Genomic DNA, 18,747 nt, shown 5'->3' on the forward strand with positions numbered 1-18,747 from the left:
TCTGATCAAACCTAGGAGCTTCAATGCTTCAGTTTGAATGTTCATGCACCATCAAATTAAAAAAAAAAAAAAAAACATACTTCAAAAACATTATGTAATGATGCAAGCAATATCAAAACACTGGCAATAACAGTTATACAGCACACAGTAATTTAATTTGTAGAATTACTCTAGCAGTTACAGCACACAGTAATTTAATTTGTAGAAGGATCACATACTACTGAATTTGAAGCCAAATCAGTGCAATGTATAAGTGCATTAAGGAGTTGCTAGTTTCCCTGGTGCACAGCAATGCAAGGCAAAAGCTCTTTATTCATTTTACTCAGCAGTTTTGACACTTCAAAACTCCAGTGTACTAACATTTACTTTGATAATGTATATAAAACTCTACAATGAGGGTGTTTACTAAAAAGAAATCAACATATTGATCAACACACAAATTAACAAATTCAACACATCACAAAAAGGCACATCAACAACATGGCAAATATTCTCTATATAGTGTTGCAGTCTGAAACACTGAAATGTTTCCTGGTCTCCTTCCTTAAGAATGAAACCATAGTGGTGGAACAATAGCCCCCAGGCATAACTACGTCATCACTTGTTTACCGCAATGCATTGTGGGGGACAGCCAGGGTCGGTCGTTGAGCAATGTGACGGATGTCAGATTAATTTTACATGATTTTGCTGTGCTCTGTCGTGGAAGACAATGAAATTGGTGATTTAAAGAGGTGGATAACATGTTGAGGGTTTACACCAAGAAAATCGGAATCCAAATCAAGCTTGGTGAGAAGGTAAGAGTCTAGACCGAGTCTACCACCACTGTACAACAACATCATCAGATCTCAGAATGTCTTATTTCTGAGGACGTATATTGCACCAGCTAAACTTTATCAAGAAAACAAATCTATCTGAATGTTAGGTATGTAGCCTCTCTGAAATTGACTGTAATGTCCATAGTGTTCATGGCGAAGTTACATTCATGTTAGGCCTACTGCCAGGTCCTGCGACCAGGTATAGCAAAACTCTATAGACCTAATCAATGAAAATCTGGGAACAACATAAATAATTTGTATGCTAAATAATTGTATTCCTAATTTTGAAACATTTTTGCTACATCTAGTCAAATCTTAAGAAATAAACTATTTTGTAAGTCTAAGCTGGATTTATTTGTTGAACATGGATTGAACTTAATTTTTGGTGTGTTTTACAGGGTGAAGGACTTAATAAACAGTGGATAAAGTCAATATGTATGTGACCCAGATGGTGATGCATTAATAAATGCTGCTAGTGAGGTACACTGAACATTATACATACCAGAAAGAGAACCCTTCGTGATTTGGAAGTTTTATCGGTCCGACAGGCTCATTCGGCTGCCGAGTGCTTCGGCACGTTGAGAGGCAAAGGCCAAATAATGCTCCTTTGTTTTCCAGGCTTTGGAATATCGTTAGTTTCAGACAATGAACAGTGTCGATTAGGGCTGCAACAGTACACTCAAACTTCGGTTCAATACGTGTCACGATACTGACACCTCGGTTCGATTAATTTCGATACGATACAAGCAGATCTGGTTTTCACGTTTTTTATTCATAACAAACAAAAAATTAATAATAATTAATTAAATTCATCACAAACAGGTGGCACGGTCGTGTAGTGGTTAGCGCTGTCGCCTCACAGCAAGAAGGTCCTGGGTTCGAGCCCCGGGGCCGGCGAGGGCCTTTCTGTGTGGAGTTTGCATGTTCTCCCCGTGTCCGCGTGGGTTTCCTCCGGGTGCTCCGGTTTCCCCCACAGTCCAAAGACATGCAGGTTAGGTTAACTGGTGACTCTAAATTGACCGTAGGTGTGAATGTGAGTGTGAATGGTTGTCTGTGTCTATGTGTCAGCCCTGTGATGACCTGGCGACTTGTCCAGGGTGTACCCCGCCTTTCGCCCGTAGTCAGCTGGGATAGGCTCCAGCTTGCCTGTGACCCTGTAGAAGGATAAAGCGGCTAGAGATAATGAGATGAGATCACAAACAAATACATCACATAACATAATATGTCAAATAAGACATTTACAAGACTACACAAAAGTCAATAGTGGTAACAACGTTAATGCATCATGAGAAGTCTCCCTTGCTTTGGTCTAGATTTTAGAACAGTACAGATGCCACATTACAGTGCAGGGGTGGCCAAAAGAAATGCAGAAATGTTGCCATACACAGACTACATCAGGTCATCAGGTATTTTGATGTTTTTTGCTAAGAACACAAGCATTTCAACATTCTCACTTGACAGACAAGCTCTCTGTGCAGTTACAATGTCTCCAGCTGTGGAGAACACTTTCACTGGCAACACTGGTTGCTGGTACACCTAAGGTTTTCTTTGCAAATTGCGAGAGGATTGGGCATTTCCCCTGCACAGACATAGCTCTCCACCAAGCAAGGGGGTCTGAATCTGATTTAAGAAGCTCTTCTCCTTTGTAATTCTGAATTTCAGATTTAACTTGGTCAAACAGGCTCTTAGCAGGTTCCACTTTTGCCACAAAAACACCAGCCCGTATTGAAAGAGGGTGCAGTACCAACAATTAAATAAAACTACAAGAAAAGTTTTTATTTTTAATTTTTTTAAAAAGGAAAGTAAGTTCAGTTGCACCAGTTCTCCCGGAGTGTGAGCTGAGGGTTGTTGGTAAAACCCGGGATGGAACGGGACATGACCTATCGCTCAGGCAGTGACCTCCCTGCGGTTGTTGCTAAAACCAGTGACGTTCCGTTCTGTCCCGGATTTTAGTAATTGCCTGAGCCGAGCAGTAATGTTGGAGTACTCAGTATGGAGTACCAAACCGAAACAAGGTGATTTGACATTGAATATCGAACCGAAGGTGGTGGAATCGGTTCTCGATGCACTGCGGTAAACCGTTGCACCTCTAGCGTCGATTGTTATAATCTTCTATAACTGAAGGCCATTCTGCAGACTATGGAAATATTGCTGGGTCACAGTTTAAATATGTCTTTTTCCCCAACAGAGAAATGTAAGGTACAAACACTTGTCCCTTTTGATTCAGTTCAAAGGTTTTTGTTGCGGATTAAACTTATCCATTTCTTTGTTCTCGTCTGGCAGCTGATAAAAGCTCAAATTAGGTGTTCTCTTTGTTGTGGAGACGCAGTAAGGCACACAGAAATTCACTTTAGGCATGGTTAAAAGTGGTTAGACAGAACAATGTGGGGTTTAACAAAGGCGAACGTAAACAATATGGCAGAGCTGACCCCGGGTATTGCCCATAATGCACTGTGGTAAACAAGCGATGACATAGTTATGGGTTAGGGTCATTGCACAGTATGTTTAAAAGCACACAGGCACACAATGGAGGTGCTGGGAATCAGGCAAAATTAGACAAAAGTACATGAAGGCCTGACCAAAATTGTTTCCACAAAGTTGAAAGCACACAATTTCATAGAATAGATTTGTATGCTATCAGTATAATTTCAATTCTCTGGAACTAAGGGGCTCAAACATGCAGCTCAATGCCCCTGTGCACAAAGCAAGGTCCATGAAGACATGGTTTGTCAAGGTAGTGTGGAAGAACTCAAGTGGCCTGGTCAGAGCCCTGACCTCAACCCAGTGAATATATTTGAGATGAACTAAAACACTGACTGTGACTCAGGCTTCCACACCAGACATCAGCGCCTGACCTCATGAATGCCAGCCAGACAGTCAGATCCCAAAATCTAGTGGAAAGCCTTCCCAAAAGAGTGGACATAAAAACAAATGAGGACTACATTTAGAATGTGATGTTTATGTAGGGGTGTGATGAACAGGTGTCCATAAACCTTTGGCCGCACAGTGTAAGCTTGTGGGTTTTTTTTTAAACAACAGTCTAAAGTACAGAGAAGGCCAGAGAAAGCTACATTGTGTGTTTGTAGACCTGGAGAAGGCATACGATAGAGTGCCGAGAGATGAGTTATGGTATTGTATGAGAAAGAGTGGAGTGAATGAGAAGTATATTAGAGTGGTGCAAGACATGTATGAGAACAGTGAAACAGCAGTGAGGTGTGCAGTTGGAACAACTGAATGGTTCAAGGTGAAGGTGGGACTCCATCAAGGATCTGCTTTGAGTCCTTTTTTGTTTGCCATAGTGATGGATAGCTTGACGGACGAAGTAAGGCAAGAGTCACCATGGAACATGATGTTTGCGGATGATATCGTGATATGTGGTGAAAGTAGAAAGGAGGTTGAGTTGGGTTTGGAGAGATGGAGATATGCATTGGAACGAAGAGGAATGAAGGTGAGCAGTAGCAAGACAGAATACATGTGCATCAATGAGAATGGGGATGAGAGTGTAGTGAAGATGCAAGGAGTAGCCGTAAAGAAAGTTGGTGAATTCAAGTACCTGGGGTCAACTGTGCAGGAAAATGGGGGCTGCGATAGTGAGGTGAGAAAGAGAGTGCAGGCAGGGTGGAGCAGTTGGAGAAGGATTTCGGGAGTCATTTGTGATCAGAAAGTCCCAGCAAAAGCGAAAGGTAAGATGTATAAGACAGTAGTGAGACCAGCTGTGATGTATGGATTGGAGACCGTACCCTTAACGAAGAGACAGGAGGCAAAGTTGGAGGTGGCAGAGTTGAGGACGTTAAGGTTTGCGATGGGAGTGACAAGGTTTGACAGGATAAGGAACGAGCACATCAGAGGGACAGCACATGTGGAGAGCTTGGGAATTAAGCTAAGAGAGATGAGGCTGAGATGATATGGTCACATCCTGAGAAGAGATGCAGAGCATGTTGAGGATGGAGCTGCCAGGCACACGAAAACGACGAAGGCCAAAGAGGAGATACATGGATGTGGTGAGAGAGGACATGAAAGTGGCAGGTGTGGTAGAGAAGGATGCGGAAGACAGGGAGCAATGGAGACGAAAGATCTGCTGTGGCGACCCCTAATTGGGAGCAGCCAAAAGAAGAAGTAGTCATCGTCTATATTAGTCGTATTTTCAGTAACCCAGCCCATCAGCAAATACACAGCACTGATCATATCATACAATTCAGTCCCCACTACAGTTACTACATACACTACAGTTACACATACACTGCATCGCATTTAAAATTATCCATGAGATAATTGCACTTTAATCCGGGGCAGCCAAAGTCAAATTTCCTCCTACAGAAAGCCAGATAAACTGAAATAAAACTGAGGACTGATTGCTGAGTGATGATTACTTTGTCCATCAATATATCTGGATGTTTAGATTAAAATATTAAATTGTTAATGACTCCATTAAAGGGGTCTGAAATACACTTTATCAGAATAGATCAAAGATCATTTTGGCTGGTGCGCGATGGTGGTAGAGCTTTGATGTCACAGTTCTGGATGAGTCGAAAGTAGAAAAGCACAAGCTCCTCGTAGTTTTTGGAGGAGATCCTTTCATTAATGCCATGGAATCTAAAACATGGGTGTAAAACAGAGAAAGAGATGATCTCTTATGATGGCTAGCATTCCTTCCTGAACTTTAAACTGCCATGTTGCTTGGATCTGAAGACATAAGGGTTACAGTTGCCTGGACAGATTTTGAAGTGTTGATGTATAGCATGCTAACTGCTCAACACAAAGCAGCTGCTTACTTACAGCACCTCACTGCACGACATTTTCTGGCCTGGACGGGCCAGAAGGGCACATTCCAGCTTAGTTCAACTTAGTAACTCATAAGATACCACTTGTCTGTTTTCTCTCTTTCCACCTCTCATATTACGCTCCTGTCTTCATTTCATTTTGCACTTCACTTCCAACAAAACCAAACATAAGTACTCTTTATTTACTTGTAGTCTTAAGTGTTTCTCTCACACAAGGCAATCTCAAGCCTTTTCTCCTGTTGTATTGTTATTGCTGTCTGTCTCTCATTACACACAGCTCTCATTAGACATTAGGGGTGTCATTTATCAACGTGTCTAGAACAAATACTAAACTTGTGTGTAAGAGCCGCCCATTCACACAAGAAAATCGGTATTTATCACACATGCGAGCCCTGTGATGACCTGGTGACTTGTCCAGGGTGTACCCTGCCTTTCGCACATAGTCAGCTGGGAGAGGCTCCAGCTTGCCTGCGACCCTGTAGAACAGGATAAAGCGGCTAGAGATAATGAGATGAGATGAGATCACACATGTATACGCGCAGCTGTAAGCAATGGCCATTGATAAATCCTTCACATTCATTCAAAACCGATGTGCTTGTGCATCAACATGCTCATTTGCATAAAGAACCACCCCAAATAGCCATATTTTGTAAACAACTTCCCTTTAAAAAGCACTGCAACCTGCTCACGGTGATGCTTGTTTCAGACCACATGGAACATGCCAAAGGTCTAAGAAGAACATCACCAACATGGAAGTAAAGATAATATTGCAAGAAGTAGAGCAAAACAGTTTTTTTTGGCACTTTTACAAGTAGTTTGTCTCAGCCATAACCTTAAAATCACCTGCCAAATATTGCGTAGCTCCTCCTTGTGCTGCCATAACAGACAACTTTGACATTGTTTGTTGATTTAAAAAAAAACTACACTGTATCTCTTTAAAGTAAAAAAAAAAGTGCCACTATATATGGTGAGCTCACCTACTTGTGTAAAATATTAAACCAAGACATGCCTTTAAGCAAATAGGCTACTGAATCCTTGGTCAATGCCACACAGCACTAATCTTTGGACCTTGTGCAATGGGTCAAATGACAGCTTCATGGAACTCTACATATTCTACAACCATGTTTACTTCACAAAAAATGTTACATTTAGACAGTGTTTGTGTACACTGCTGAATTATGTCATTCAGTATCAGAAAAAATGCACATACTGACTCACTCAATAACAGATCCAATAAGTGAAAGTAATAGTTCACTGAAGTGTGCGCACACCAATAACTGTCATCTACTGTTGTCTGTCTCTTCTGAACTCCAACTCTTTCATTTCTATTTCATATTGTTTGTCCTGTAGCACGGAGGTGTAGTGCTTCGCACTGTCACCTCAAAGCAAGAAGGTTCTGGGTTCAAGCCCAGTGGCTGATGGGGGCCTTTCTGTGTGGAGTTTGCATGTTCTCCCCGTGTCCGCGTAGGTTTCCTCCGGGTGCTCCGGTTTCCCCCACAGTCCAAAGACATGCAGGTTAGGTTAATTGGTGGCTCTAAATTGACCATATAGGTGTGAATGTGAGTGTGAATGGTTGTTTGTCTCTATGTGTCAGCTCTGCGATGACCTGGTGACTTGTCCAGGGTGTACCCTGCCTCTCACCCATAGTTAGCTGGGATAGGCTCCAGCTTGCCCGCAACCCTGCACAGGATAAGCGGTTATGGATAATGGATGGGTGGATTGTTTGTCCTCTATGCTAATATTGCTGGTCCAGTCCTGCTAGTAGAAACAGCTGAAGTAGTAAACATAATTTGTTATCTATCCTGAATAAAACCTGCCCATGTACATACATGCACTCTCAGAAAACAAAGTACATCAGTGTACTTTCAGGGATACAATGGCTTGTCACTGGGGCAGTACCATCTAAAGCAGTGTTTCTCAACCACTGGGCCACGGCCCGAAGTGCCATCTAGTGGGGCGCAATTTTTTTTCAAGTTTGAAGCCAAATACTAAATAGTTTGGATGTGGTAGTGTCCCAAATCCGGTAGCTGCGTTGCTGAACACTTTTCAAGTGGAATAAATACATTTGTAGGTAAATTAAGAAGAATAAGCCTTTATTTTTGACACATTCCTCCTCTGCATTTAACCCGCACGTGCACGCACACGTACACAGAGACAGAGAGAGAGCGCACACACGGAGACAGAGAGCATGCATGCAGAATAAATAAATACATTTGTGGGTAAATTATATGGATCTGTGATGCCTGCATGATGCCTGCTGGAAGAGAAGAGCAGGGAGGATTGAGAATCAAACAGCTGTAGTTTGTTTACACCTGATACTAAGACTTGTAGCAGCCTAGCAACCATCTCAAAGACGCGTACAAAAAGCCCAGAAATGCCTCCTTACCCAGGTAAAAACAATACAAGATTTATCTTGTAGTGTCCTGATCCCCAGATCACCCAGCCACATATAAAAAGTTGTATGCCTCCATGCTCTTCCAGGTTTTCATCCGTTTGTCCATGTAGAACGATGTCTACAGCACCAGGTAGTTTAAGATGTCGGGGAACTCAACAGATGGATAAGTTTTCAACTCATAATGAATGAATGAATGACTTTATTTAAACATGATAAGCTGATCAGCAGAGCTGGTGGGGTTGTGCATGTACAGATACAAATAATTACAAATACAAAAGACTAAAACTATCAATCTAAATACAATCTTTTAAAAAAATTTAAATCTTTAATCCCTTTTGACTGAGAATGCCTTGCATGCATGGTTTGGGTTCTGGCACATCCATACAGTTTTAAAATACCTACATTTAAAAAAATGTTTTTATTGCATTTATTTAATTCCTGGGCTTCCATCTGTAACGGAGTGGTGTTGCATTCTATTAATACACTTTACAATAGATTATTAGTTTCTGATAGAGAATAGATGAGCCAAAATAATTGGGGATCTTTAATGGGCCTTGACTCATTACAAGTATGAATAGGTAGGCCTTAAAGTAGAAAAGGTTGAGAAACCCTGCTCTAAAGTACTTATTTGTACCATTTATATACTGCTTGGGAACATATGTACCTTTTTGGTTCTAAAAAGGCACACATAGTTACCTTGAGGTCCAATAATGAGCCCTAGGGGGTACATTAGTGTAGACTGACCTTGGGGGACAGAAATGGACTCCTATTGTACCCCTATTTCTGACAGTGTGGCCACATACTATACAGGTGCTGGTTATATAATTAGAATATCATGAAAAAGTTGATTTATTTCAGTAATGCCATTCAAAAAGTGAAACTTGTATATTATATTCATTCATTACACACAGGCTGATATATTTCAAATGTTTATTTCTTTTAATTTTGATGATTATAACTGACAACTAATGAAAATCCCAAATTCAGTATCTCAGAAAATTAGAATATTACGTAAAACCAATACAAAAAAAGGATTTTTAGAAATGTTGGCCAACTGAAAAGTATGAACATGAAAAGTATGAGCATGTACAGTACTCAATACTTAGTTGGGGCTCCTTTTGCCTGAATTACTGCAGCAATGCGGCGTGGCATGGAGTCGATCAATCTGTGGCACTGCTCAGGTGTTATGAGAGCCCAGGTTGCTCTGATAGTGGCCTTCAGCTCTTCTGCATTGTTGGGTCTGGCGTATCGCATCTTCCTCTTCACAATACCCCAGAGATTTTCTATGGGGTTAAGGTCAGGAGAGTTTGCTGGCCAATTAAGAACAGGGATACCATGGTCCTTAAACCAGGTACTGGTAGCTTTGGCACTGTGTGCAGGTGCCAAGTCCTGTTGGAAAATGAAATCTGCATCTCCATAAAGTTGGTCAGCAGCAGGAAGCATGAAGTGCTCTAAAACTTCCTGGTAGACGGCTGCGTTGACCTTGGACCTCAAAACACAGTGGACCAACACCAGCAGATGGTATGGCACCCCAAACCATCACTGACTGTGGAAACTTTACACTGGACCTCAAGCAACGTGGATTCTGTGCCTCTCCCCTCTTCCTCCAGACTCTGGGACCTTGATTTCCAAAGGAAATGCAAAATTTACTTTCATCAGAGAACATAACTTTGGACCACTCAGTAGCAGTCCAGTCCTTTTTGTCTTTAGCCCAGGCGAGACGCTTCTGACGCTGTCTCTTGTTCAAGAGTGGCTTGACACAAGGAATGCGACAGCTGAAACCCATGTCTTGCAGACGTCTGTGCGTGGTGGTTCTTGAAGCACTGACTCCAGCTTCAGTCCACTCTTTGTGAATCTCCCCCACATTTTTGAATGGGTTTTGCTTCACAATCCTCTCCAGGGTGCGGTTATCCCTATTGCTTGTACACTTTTTTTCTACCACATCTTTTCCTTCCCTTCGCCTCTCTATTAATGTGCTTGGACACAGAGCTCTGTGAACAGCCAGCCTCTTTAGCAATGACCTTTTGTGTCTTGCCCTCCTTGTGCAAGGTGTCAGTGGTCGTCTTTTGGACAACTGTCAAGTCAGCAGTCTTCCCCATGATTGTGGAGCCTATAGAACTAGACTGAGAGACCATTTAAAGGCCTTTGCAGGTGTTTTGAGTTAATTAGCTGATTAGAGTGTGGCACCAGGTGTCTTCAATATTGAACCTTTTCACAATATTCTAATTTTCTGAGATACTGAATTTGGGGTTTTCATTAGTTGTCAGTTATAATCATCAAAATTAAAAGAAATAAACACTTGAAATATATCAGTCTGTGTGTAATGAATGAATATAATATACAAGTTTCACTTTTTGAACGGAATTACTGAAATAAATCAACTTTTTCATGATATTCTAATTATATGACCAGCACCTGTACAGTATCAGTCAGTATTCTTTATTATATGCAGATTTCACCTACAATTTGCAATTTATAACTATTATTGCTAGGCCTAAGCCTCTTGGCTTCATTGGTCTCAACTACTTCCAAGTGGCTTATGCTCCTTTTCTGTAGAAATCCTCTGTAATTGTACAATTTTTTTTTGTAAGTGCGCTAATAAATAAATTATTTTGAGATAGTGAGATAATATGTTTATCAATTATGTCATGATTTATGTTTAACTACAGTTATATACTTCCTTGCTTTTTCGTTTCTTGAAACATATAGTAGGTAGTGACATCTTTCCTCCATTTTTACTGGTTTATACAAAGTGCAGATGCATGTACTTAGTGCTCAGGGTATGTCAGAGCAGGCTTTAGGGGACAGAGGCTGGCAGTGTCTGGGTTACTTTGAAGTACTATACCTTAAAGTGAGAGTGATGAGTAAGACAACTATATTATTTTAATTAAGCTGGACTACCCTAAAGGACCACCATTAACATTACTAAATCCTGCCTTTAACCTTTATATATGTAAACTCACCTTTGAGGGTCACCCGGTTTGAACCAGGTTGGGCCGAAGCGATAAATGTTCTTGGTCAGTGGGGTATAGTGACGGCTATCAGTGTTGCCAACACAGACACCTGCAAAGTCATAGCACAGCAGCAGGGGAAAAGCAAAGATTAAACCTGTTTTGCTTAAAATGACACCTGCTGAAATTTCTCAAAAACTGTGATAAGACTAAATATCTATTTATTTTTACAAAACGAAGCTTTGTGTTCAGCCAGTAGCTTTAGTAGTGGTCAATTTACTCAACAATAGTTTTACACAAATACAGTCAAAAGTATGACGCCACCTGACCACCACACCTATACAGGACCAGTCAAAAATTTGGACACACCTTCTAATTCAATGTTTTTTCTTTATTTTTATTAATTAAAATACTCTTCATGTCTTAAAGTAATAAAGGATTTCATTTCTCTTTCCTTAGTTGAGCAGTTCTTGATGTAATATGGATTACTACAGTTGTGGAACAGGGCTATTTACTGTATTTTTTTTATTATTTACTATTTGATCTCAAATGCACTAAGAAGGCAAGACATTGCACTAATTAACTTTTGACGAGGCACAGCTGTTAATTGAAAAGCATTCCAGGTGACTACCTCATGAAGCTGGTTAAGATAATTCCAATAGTGTGCAAAGCGTCATCAAGGTAAACAGTGGCTACTCTGAAGACTCTAAAATAGGAAACATACTTAGGTTTTTAACACTTTTTGTTTCCCACATAATTCCATACATGTTATTTCATAGTTTTTATATCTTCATTATTGTTCTACAATGGAGGAAATAATCAAAATACGGAAAAATGTATGAATGAGTAGGTGTGTCCAAACTTTTGAATGGTACTATATGTGGTTTTGCCACAAAGTTGAAAGCACACAAATGAATAGGATGTTTTTGTATGATGTAGCATTACAAGTTCTCTTCGCTGTAACTAAGAGGCCCAAACCAGTTCTAGCATGACAATGCCATTGTGCAAATGCGAGATTCATGAATGCATGGTTTGCCAAGTTTGATGTGGAAGAACTTGAGAGGCCTGTACAGAGCCCCGACCTCAACCCCAGTGAACATCTTTGGGATAAATTGGAAAACCGACTGCACCCCAGGCCTCCTCACCTGACATCAGTGCCTGACCTCACTAATGCTCTTGTGGCTGAATGGGCAAATCCCCACAGACATGCTCTAAAATCTTGTAGAAAGCCTTCCCAGAAGAGTGGAGGTTAGTATAACACAAAAGGGTGGGACTAAATCTAGAATGGGGCATTAATAAAGCACATATGGGTATGATGGCCAGAGGTCCACAAACATTTGGCCATAGATTAGAGGGTAGCATAGCATGTTATTTTTGAAACTGTAAAAATTGGTAAATACTGTAAGGTGTAAAATTATGTTTGTTTGAATTTTTGTTCATTTACAGGTCTACAATAGCTGTCACTACTGTCTTCAGTGAACTTTAGCCAGCTAGTTAGCAGCTTAGCTGCTGTTTAGTGCAACGTAACAGACATGATTAATGTTGTCAACCCAATTTTGAAAATGTCTTTTGATGGTCTTACATATAACTAGACACTAAAATTGATCAGCAGATCAGATCAACAGATGAAACAGAACACACACGGATATACTCTATACTTTAATAATAGACACTTGTGCATCTCTTATAGAGGCTTTACACCGTCATGTGACCCCATAGCAACAGCAACTACGGCACCATGACGGGGCATGCTTGTAGTGCTTCATTCAGCTGAGTTAGTTGTTATTGATCAGTATGGGAAGGTATTGCTGCGTTTTTGGACGTGCAAATCATTTTGAACGAAACAAAAACATCAGATTTTTTTAATTTACCAAAAGCAATTCATCATCAAGGGAAAAACTAGAGAAATTTCTAAATGTAGAAGGGAAAATGGGAAAAAAAACATTCAGTGGGTCTTGGTGTTCAACAGAGAGATCAAAAACCCTATGGTATACTGACTTCATTTTCACAAAAGTAAGAATTCAAAATAATAATAATTTCACAACTGCAGCAAGGTGCTTATTCTTATCCAGTGAAGTGAACATGAGCAACAACACAGCGTCTCAGTAGAGCCACTTTCACCGAGGTGCATTTGCATTTGGGGATCCTTTGGAGCACGGTGTGCGTGCGCTTGGGACCCAGTCATTATGGGAAACAGCTGATGCTGATTTGAGCACAATCAACACTCTGTTTTCACAGTCTTTGCAAGTATTCTGTTAGGTATGCGACGGTAGATGGGTCTACGGGCAGGAAGAGTGTTTATTAGCAGGCGTGATATTTACAAAAACAAAACACAAGCGAAAGTGAAAGCAGAGTCATAAACATGGCTAGAAATAAACGTGACAGTGATGATGATAATACTTCCCAAAGACTACAGTATCTGCCAAGCTGCTGTGTTGTTGTTCATGTTCACGTCACTGGATAAGAATGAGCACCTTGCTGTAGTTGTGAAATTATTATTATTATTATTTTGAATTGTTACCTTCGTGGAACTAAAGTGAATATACCCTAGGGTTTTTTATCTCTCCGTTCGACACCGAGTCCTGCCAAATATTTTCTTCCCCCATTTCCCCTTCTACATTTAGAAATATATCTAAGTTTTTCCCCAATGATGAATTACTTTTGGTAAATTAAAAAAATCTGATGTCTTTGTTTCATTCAAAATTATTTGCATGTCCAAAAACACAGCAAAACCTTCCCCCCATACTGATCAATAACAACTAACTCGGCTGAATGAAGCACTACAAGCATGCCCCCCGTCATGGCGGCGTAATTACCGTTGCTATGGCGTCACGTGATGGTGCAAAGCCTCTATTGTAAAAAACACCAGCCACCACTGATTTGTACTCACATCTGCCTAGCAACAGAACAGTCCAGTCATGGGGCTTTATGTGACTTTCTTGAAATATCGTTTTTACTGCTAATAATTGAAATGAGAATATACTATTATTGCATATATTTAAATCAACTATACAATTCTATAGCTAGAGAATATGGAATAGTCTTTTCTATGTAGTAAACAGGATGTGTTCAGGATGTGGAAATGAAGTAGATTTCAGCAGCTTAAGTGTCACCAATTGAATGAAAGTAAATAAATAAATAAATTCACCTGGAGCAACAGTGACCTCAGGAAACATGTCCAACACTGTCTTCGTAATAATCTGAAACCCAAACGACTGCTCATCATAGGAACTGATGGGCAAGGGGTCAAAGCCATTTATCAGCTTTATCTTTACACGATCATCTGATATAGTGGATTCAATCAACCCCAATACCTACAAAGAGCCGGTGAAGAGGACGTAAAGAGATACAAGATGGGAAGAAGCAGGCAATTTTACATTTTCACACTGTAATATAATGTCCACTTTGCATGTCTTACATTCATTCCCAACAACCTATACCATGATAACTATCCCTGAAATAGCTGAAAAGAGATTTTAGGAGAATTATCCCCCTGACTTGTTAAAAAGCAGATTTTAACAGGCAACACTGCCTCATGAAATGAACAACCTATAACATAATAAAGGACCTGTACAACAAGTAAATCTTTCAAACTAGACTGCGCAAAGTCAATATCTCCACTGCAACTGGATGATCTCTGACCTCTTGCAGTGTTTGGGCAGAGTGGATGCGCAGGTTCACAACAGCCTCTGCATGTGACGGGAGGACATTGACCTGTTAACAGACAGGGAATGAGGTGCGTCCATTCACGTGATTAACAAGTGTTTGTATTATAAAAGAAATAATCGTATTCTACCTTCACACCAGAGTTGAACATGGTGACTGCTGTGGTTGTCCGCACAAAAGCATTCAGATCAGGCTTCCTCTCCATTACCCTACAAATACACATCTGTTTAAATCAGGTGCATAAATGCAGTGTTGTTAGGAGTTAATCTTGAGGAGATTATGGAATAGTTAACACCATTTTCTCTATGCAGTCATAATGTACAACATATCAATGACCTGCTCATCAAAGGACTGAAAAGCCACAAATTGGATGTGATGAATCTTAGAGGCAGGCCAAACTGCAACAAAAATAACAGAGGATTAATCAAATACATTTATATCGCCTCATTGTTTTACAACATCTCAGTGTGATTTTCCCTTTTTTAGATTTACCTTATGTGCAAGGTGTTCAAAAGTGCTTCGCTCAGGGCCGGAGCCAAACATTCTAGGCATTGGGTATTCCTCCAGCCTGCAGATAGAACACTGCAAAATACTGTATGCTATATTTTCCTGAAAACAAAATTAGCTAACTTTTTATCTGAAACAAATCTCTATTTTACAAACTATTATTTGCAAGAATTTAGACACATATTTCCAAAGACCAAAATGAACTGAAAACTCAATTACCATGGGAATCTACTACCCCAATTCCAAAAAAGTTGGGACGCTGTGTAAACTGTAAATAAAGACAGAAGGCGATAATTTACAAATCATGGAAACCCTCATCTCATTATCTCTAGCCGCTTTATCCTGTTCTACAGGGTCGAAGGCAAGCTGGAGCCTATCCCAGCTGACTACGGGCGAAAGGCAGGGTACGACCTGGCGACTTGTCCAGTGACAGACACAGACAACCATTCACACTCACATTCACACCTACGGTCAATTTAGAGTCACCAGTTAACCTAACCTGCATGTCTTTGGACTGTGGGGGAAACCGGAGCACCCGGAGGAAACCCACGCGGACATGGGGAGAACATGCAAACTCCGCACAGAAAGGCCTTCGCCGGCCACGGGGCTCGAACCCGGACCTTCTTGCTGTGAGGCAACAGCGCTAACCACTACATCACCGTGCCACCCTGGAAACCCTAGATTTCATTAAAAAATAGTACAAAGACAAAATATCAAATGTTGAGACTGAGAAATTTTATTGTTCTTTGAAAAATACATGCTCATTTTGAATTTGATGTCAGCAAAATGTTTCAAAAAAGTCAGGACGGGGCATGTTTACCACTGTGTTGCGTCATCTATACTTTTAACAACACTCTGTAAACGTTTGGGAACTGAGGAGACCAATTGCTGCAGTTTTGAAAGAGAAATGTCCCATTTTTGCCTGATACACAATTTCAGTTGCTCAACAGTTCGGGGTCTCCATTGTTGTATTTTGTGCTTCATAATGCACCAAATGTTTTAAATGGGAGACAGGTCTGGACTCCAGGCAAGCCAGTTTAGTACCCGGACTCCTACTACGAAGCCATGCAGTTTTAATATGTGCAGAAAGCGGTTTGGCATTGTCTTGGTGAAAGAAGGAAGGCCTTCCCTGAAGAAGATTTTATCTGGACGTTGTTCCAAAACCTCCATATATATCATTCAGCATTAATGATGCCTTCCCAGATGTACAAGCTACCCATGTCATGTGCACTAATGCACCCTCATACCATCACAGATGCTGGCTTTTGAACTGTGCACTGATAACAAGCCGGATGCTCCCTCTCCTCTTTAGCCTGGAGGACATGGCGTCCATGATTTATAAAAAGAATTTCTACTTTTGATTCGTCAGACCTTGGGACAGTCCATCATAAAAGAGCTCGGGCCCAGAAAAGGTGGCGGTGTTTCTGGATATTGTTTATATCTGGTTTTATCTTGCATTTGTGAATGCAGTAACGAACTGTTTTCACAGACGATGGTTTTCTGAAGTGTTCCTGAGCCCATACAGTGTTTTCCACTACAGATACGTGTCTGCTTTTAATGCAGTGTTGCCTGAGGCCCTGAAGGTCACAGGCATCCAATGTCAGTTTTCAGCCTTGTCTCTTGCATACAGAGGTTTCTCCAGATTCTCTGAATCTTTTAATGATATTATGTACCACAGATGATCTGATCCCCAAATTCTTTGCAATTTGACATTAAGGAATGTTATTCTTAAATCGTTGCACTGTTTGCCCATGCAGTCTTTCACAGAGCGGTGAACCCCTCCCCATCTTTACTTCTAAGAGACTCCACCTCTCTGGGATGCTCTTTTTATACTTAATCATGTTACTGATCTGTTGCCAATTAACCAATTTTTTATTTTATTTTATTATAATTTTTTTAGCATTACACAACTTTTTCAGTCATTTGTTGTCCAGTCCAAACTTTTCGGAAACGTGTTGCTGACATCAAATTCAAAATGAGCATATATTTTTCAGAAAACAATAAAATTTCTCAGTTTCAACATTTGATATGTTGTCTTTGTACCATTTTCAATGAAATACAGGGTTTCCATGATTTACAAATCATTACATTCTGTTTTTACTTATGTTTTACACAGTGTCCCAACTTTTTTGGAATTTGGGTTGCAAGTTTGTGTGTCAATAAATGTTATTGCAAAAAGCAAAATAAAACATCTCTCTCTGTAGGGAAGCATGGTAGCATTCCTCCCAAAAATATGCTGGTAGGTGGAGTGGTTATGCTAAATGGCTTCCATGTGAGCAAGAATGTGTGAATATGTATGGGGTGGTCTGTGATGGGTAATACACCATCCCTGGTATGTTCTGCAACTCTGACCAGGATAACACAGTTACTGAAGAAGAATGAATGAATGAATGAATGAAACTTTGTAGAAAGCATTTCATGCATTTCCTTAGTCAGATATATTTATAGACTAACAACTAAACCAGTATAATTCATCCTATTGAATCCTAAGGAGGTCACACCAGATATTGAAAGCAAAGGTTCACATACTTTTGCCACCCACTGATATGTAATACTGCCGCGGTTCCCAAACTGGGGGTCGCGACCCCCAGGGGGGGCGCGGAGGAACTGCAGGGGGGGTGCGGAGAGACGGGACTGTTTGCATAAAACTGCCAAAAAAATACAGCCGTCGGAATGTTTATACTGCACCATAACCACTTAGTTTGCAGAGAGCACTCAGCCTGTGAATAGAACCCCATCACCCCCTTTCACTCCATATTTGTCCCGCCCTCAAATCTCAATCTCATAATCGCCCCGCCCTTGAATACTGTGAAAATGAAGCGTGCTAGCATCAGAGCCGTCCCATAGGCTGTGCGAACTGTGCAACTGCACAGGGCCTCGCGCCACTAGGGGGCCTCGTGCCTTAAATCTTGCTGTGTTTTTTTTTTTTAATTATTATTATTTTTTTAAATAAATACATTAGTTATGTATGATTTTGTATCAATGAGATGTCACATAAAAACAAACAAACAAATAAAAAACAAATCCAAACAAAGCGAGTTTTTCATTGTCATTACGTAATGCGTCCTCACTGAAGACGGGAGAGGAGGAAAGTTAAAGCGGGGGAAAGTAAACATGTCGACGGCAAGAGAACGCGACCGATTTCGCAAGCACGAATCGGGTGCTGAGAAGAGGAAAAAATTTAAAAAGAAGGAGGAATTTCACAAGTTACTGCGGGGATCGCTGGATAAATTTATCAGTACTGCCAGTGATGCTGTGGCAGCAACTAGCATCTCCATCACGCACACCGACGCTGTGGCAGAGCCGAGTTTGCGGCCAAGAAGGCAAGGAAAGTGACTCTGAAGTGATTAGTTTCTGCGCAGTTTACGCATGGTGAGTCCATCTCATCTGTTCTGGTTAGTGTTGTAAATAAGTTAAATAATAAGTAAAATGAGTTGTGTATAGTTGTGATTAATAAATGTATATAATGAATGAAAAGTGTCCTAATCTGCTTGTTTAAAATGTCAAGATGCCAAAAATAAAGTGACTGAACTGACTTGATGTACTGTAGCCACTCGTTGCACAGTTGATTTTTTTTCCTTTGAAATAAATAGCAAAAAGTCATAGCTGAGACTATGTGCATGATTATGCTG

At 40.5% G+C, this 18,747-nt stretch overlaps 1 protein-coding gene across 2 annotated transcripts in view; it reads right to left on the minus strand.

Annotated features, from left to right (window-relative positions):
- Nucleotides 1-1,889: 1,889 nt before the first annotated feature.
- The window catches only part of pm20d1.2 (peptidase M20 domain containing 1, tandem duplicate 2), a 41,352-nt gene continuing 24,494 nt past the window's right edge, over nucleotides 1,890-18,747 (minus strand). The window contains exons 7-13 of one of the 2 annotated variants that reach the window (XM_060938084.1): nucleotides 15,101-15,176; nucleotides 14,945-15,006; nucleotides 14,739-14,817; nucleotides 14,585-14,656; nucleotides 14,091-14,256; nucleotides 10,955-11,054; nucleotides 1,890-5,408 (exon numbers count right to left, since the gene is read on the minus strand). In XM_060938084.1, the coding sequence (XP_060794067.1) occupies nucleotides 5,279-5,408; nucleotides 10,955-11,054; nucleotides 14,091-14,256; nucleotides 14,585-14,656; nucleotides 14,739-14,817; nucleotides 14,945-15,006; nucleotides 15,101-15,176 (685 nt within the window). In that variant the 3' untranslated portion in view covers nucleotides 1,890-5,278. Of the gene's footprint in view, nucleotides 5,409-6,094; nucleotides 7,854-10,954; nucleotides 11,055-14,090; nucleotides 14,257-14,584; nucleotides 14,657-14,738; nucleotides 14,818-14,944; nucleotides 15,007-15,100; nucleotides 15,177-18,747 lie in introns of those variants that run through there. The other variant, XM_060938083.1, reaches the window with a different exon arrangement.

Source organism: Neoarius graeffei, chromosome 13, assembly GCF_027579695.1.
Source record: "Neoarius graeffei isolate fNeoGra1 chromosome 13, fNeoGra1.pri, whole genome shotgun sequence".
Taxonomy (NCBI): Eukaryota; Metazoa; Chordata; class Actinopteri; order Siluriformes; family Ariidae; genus Neoarius; species Neoarius graeffei.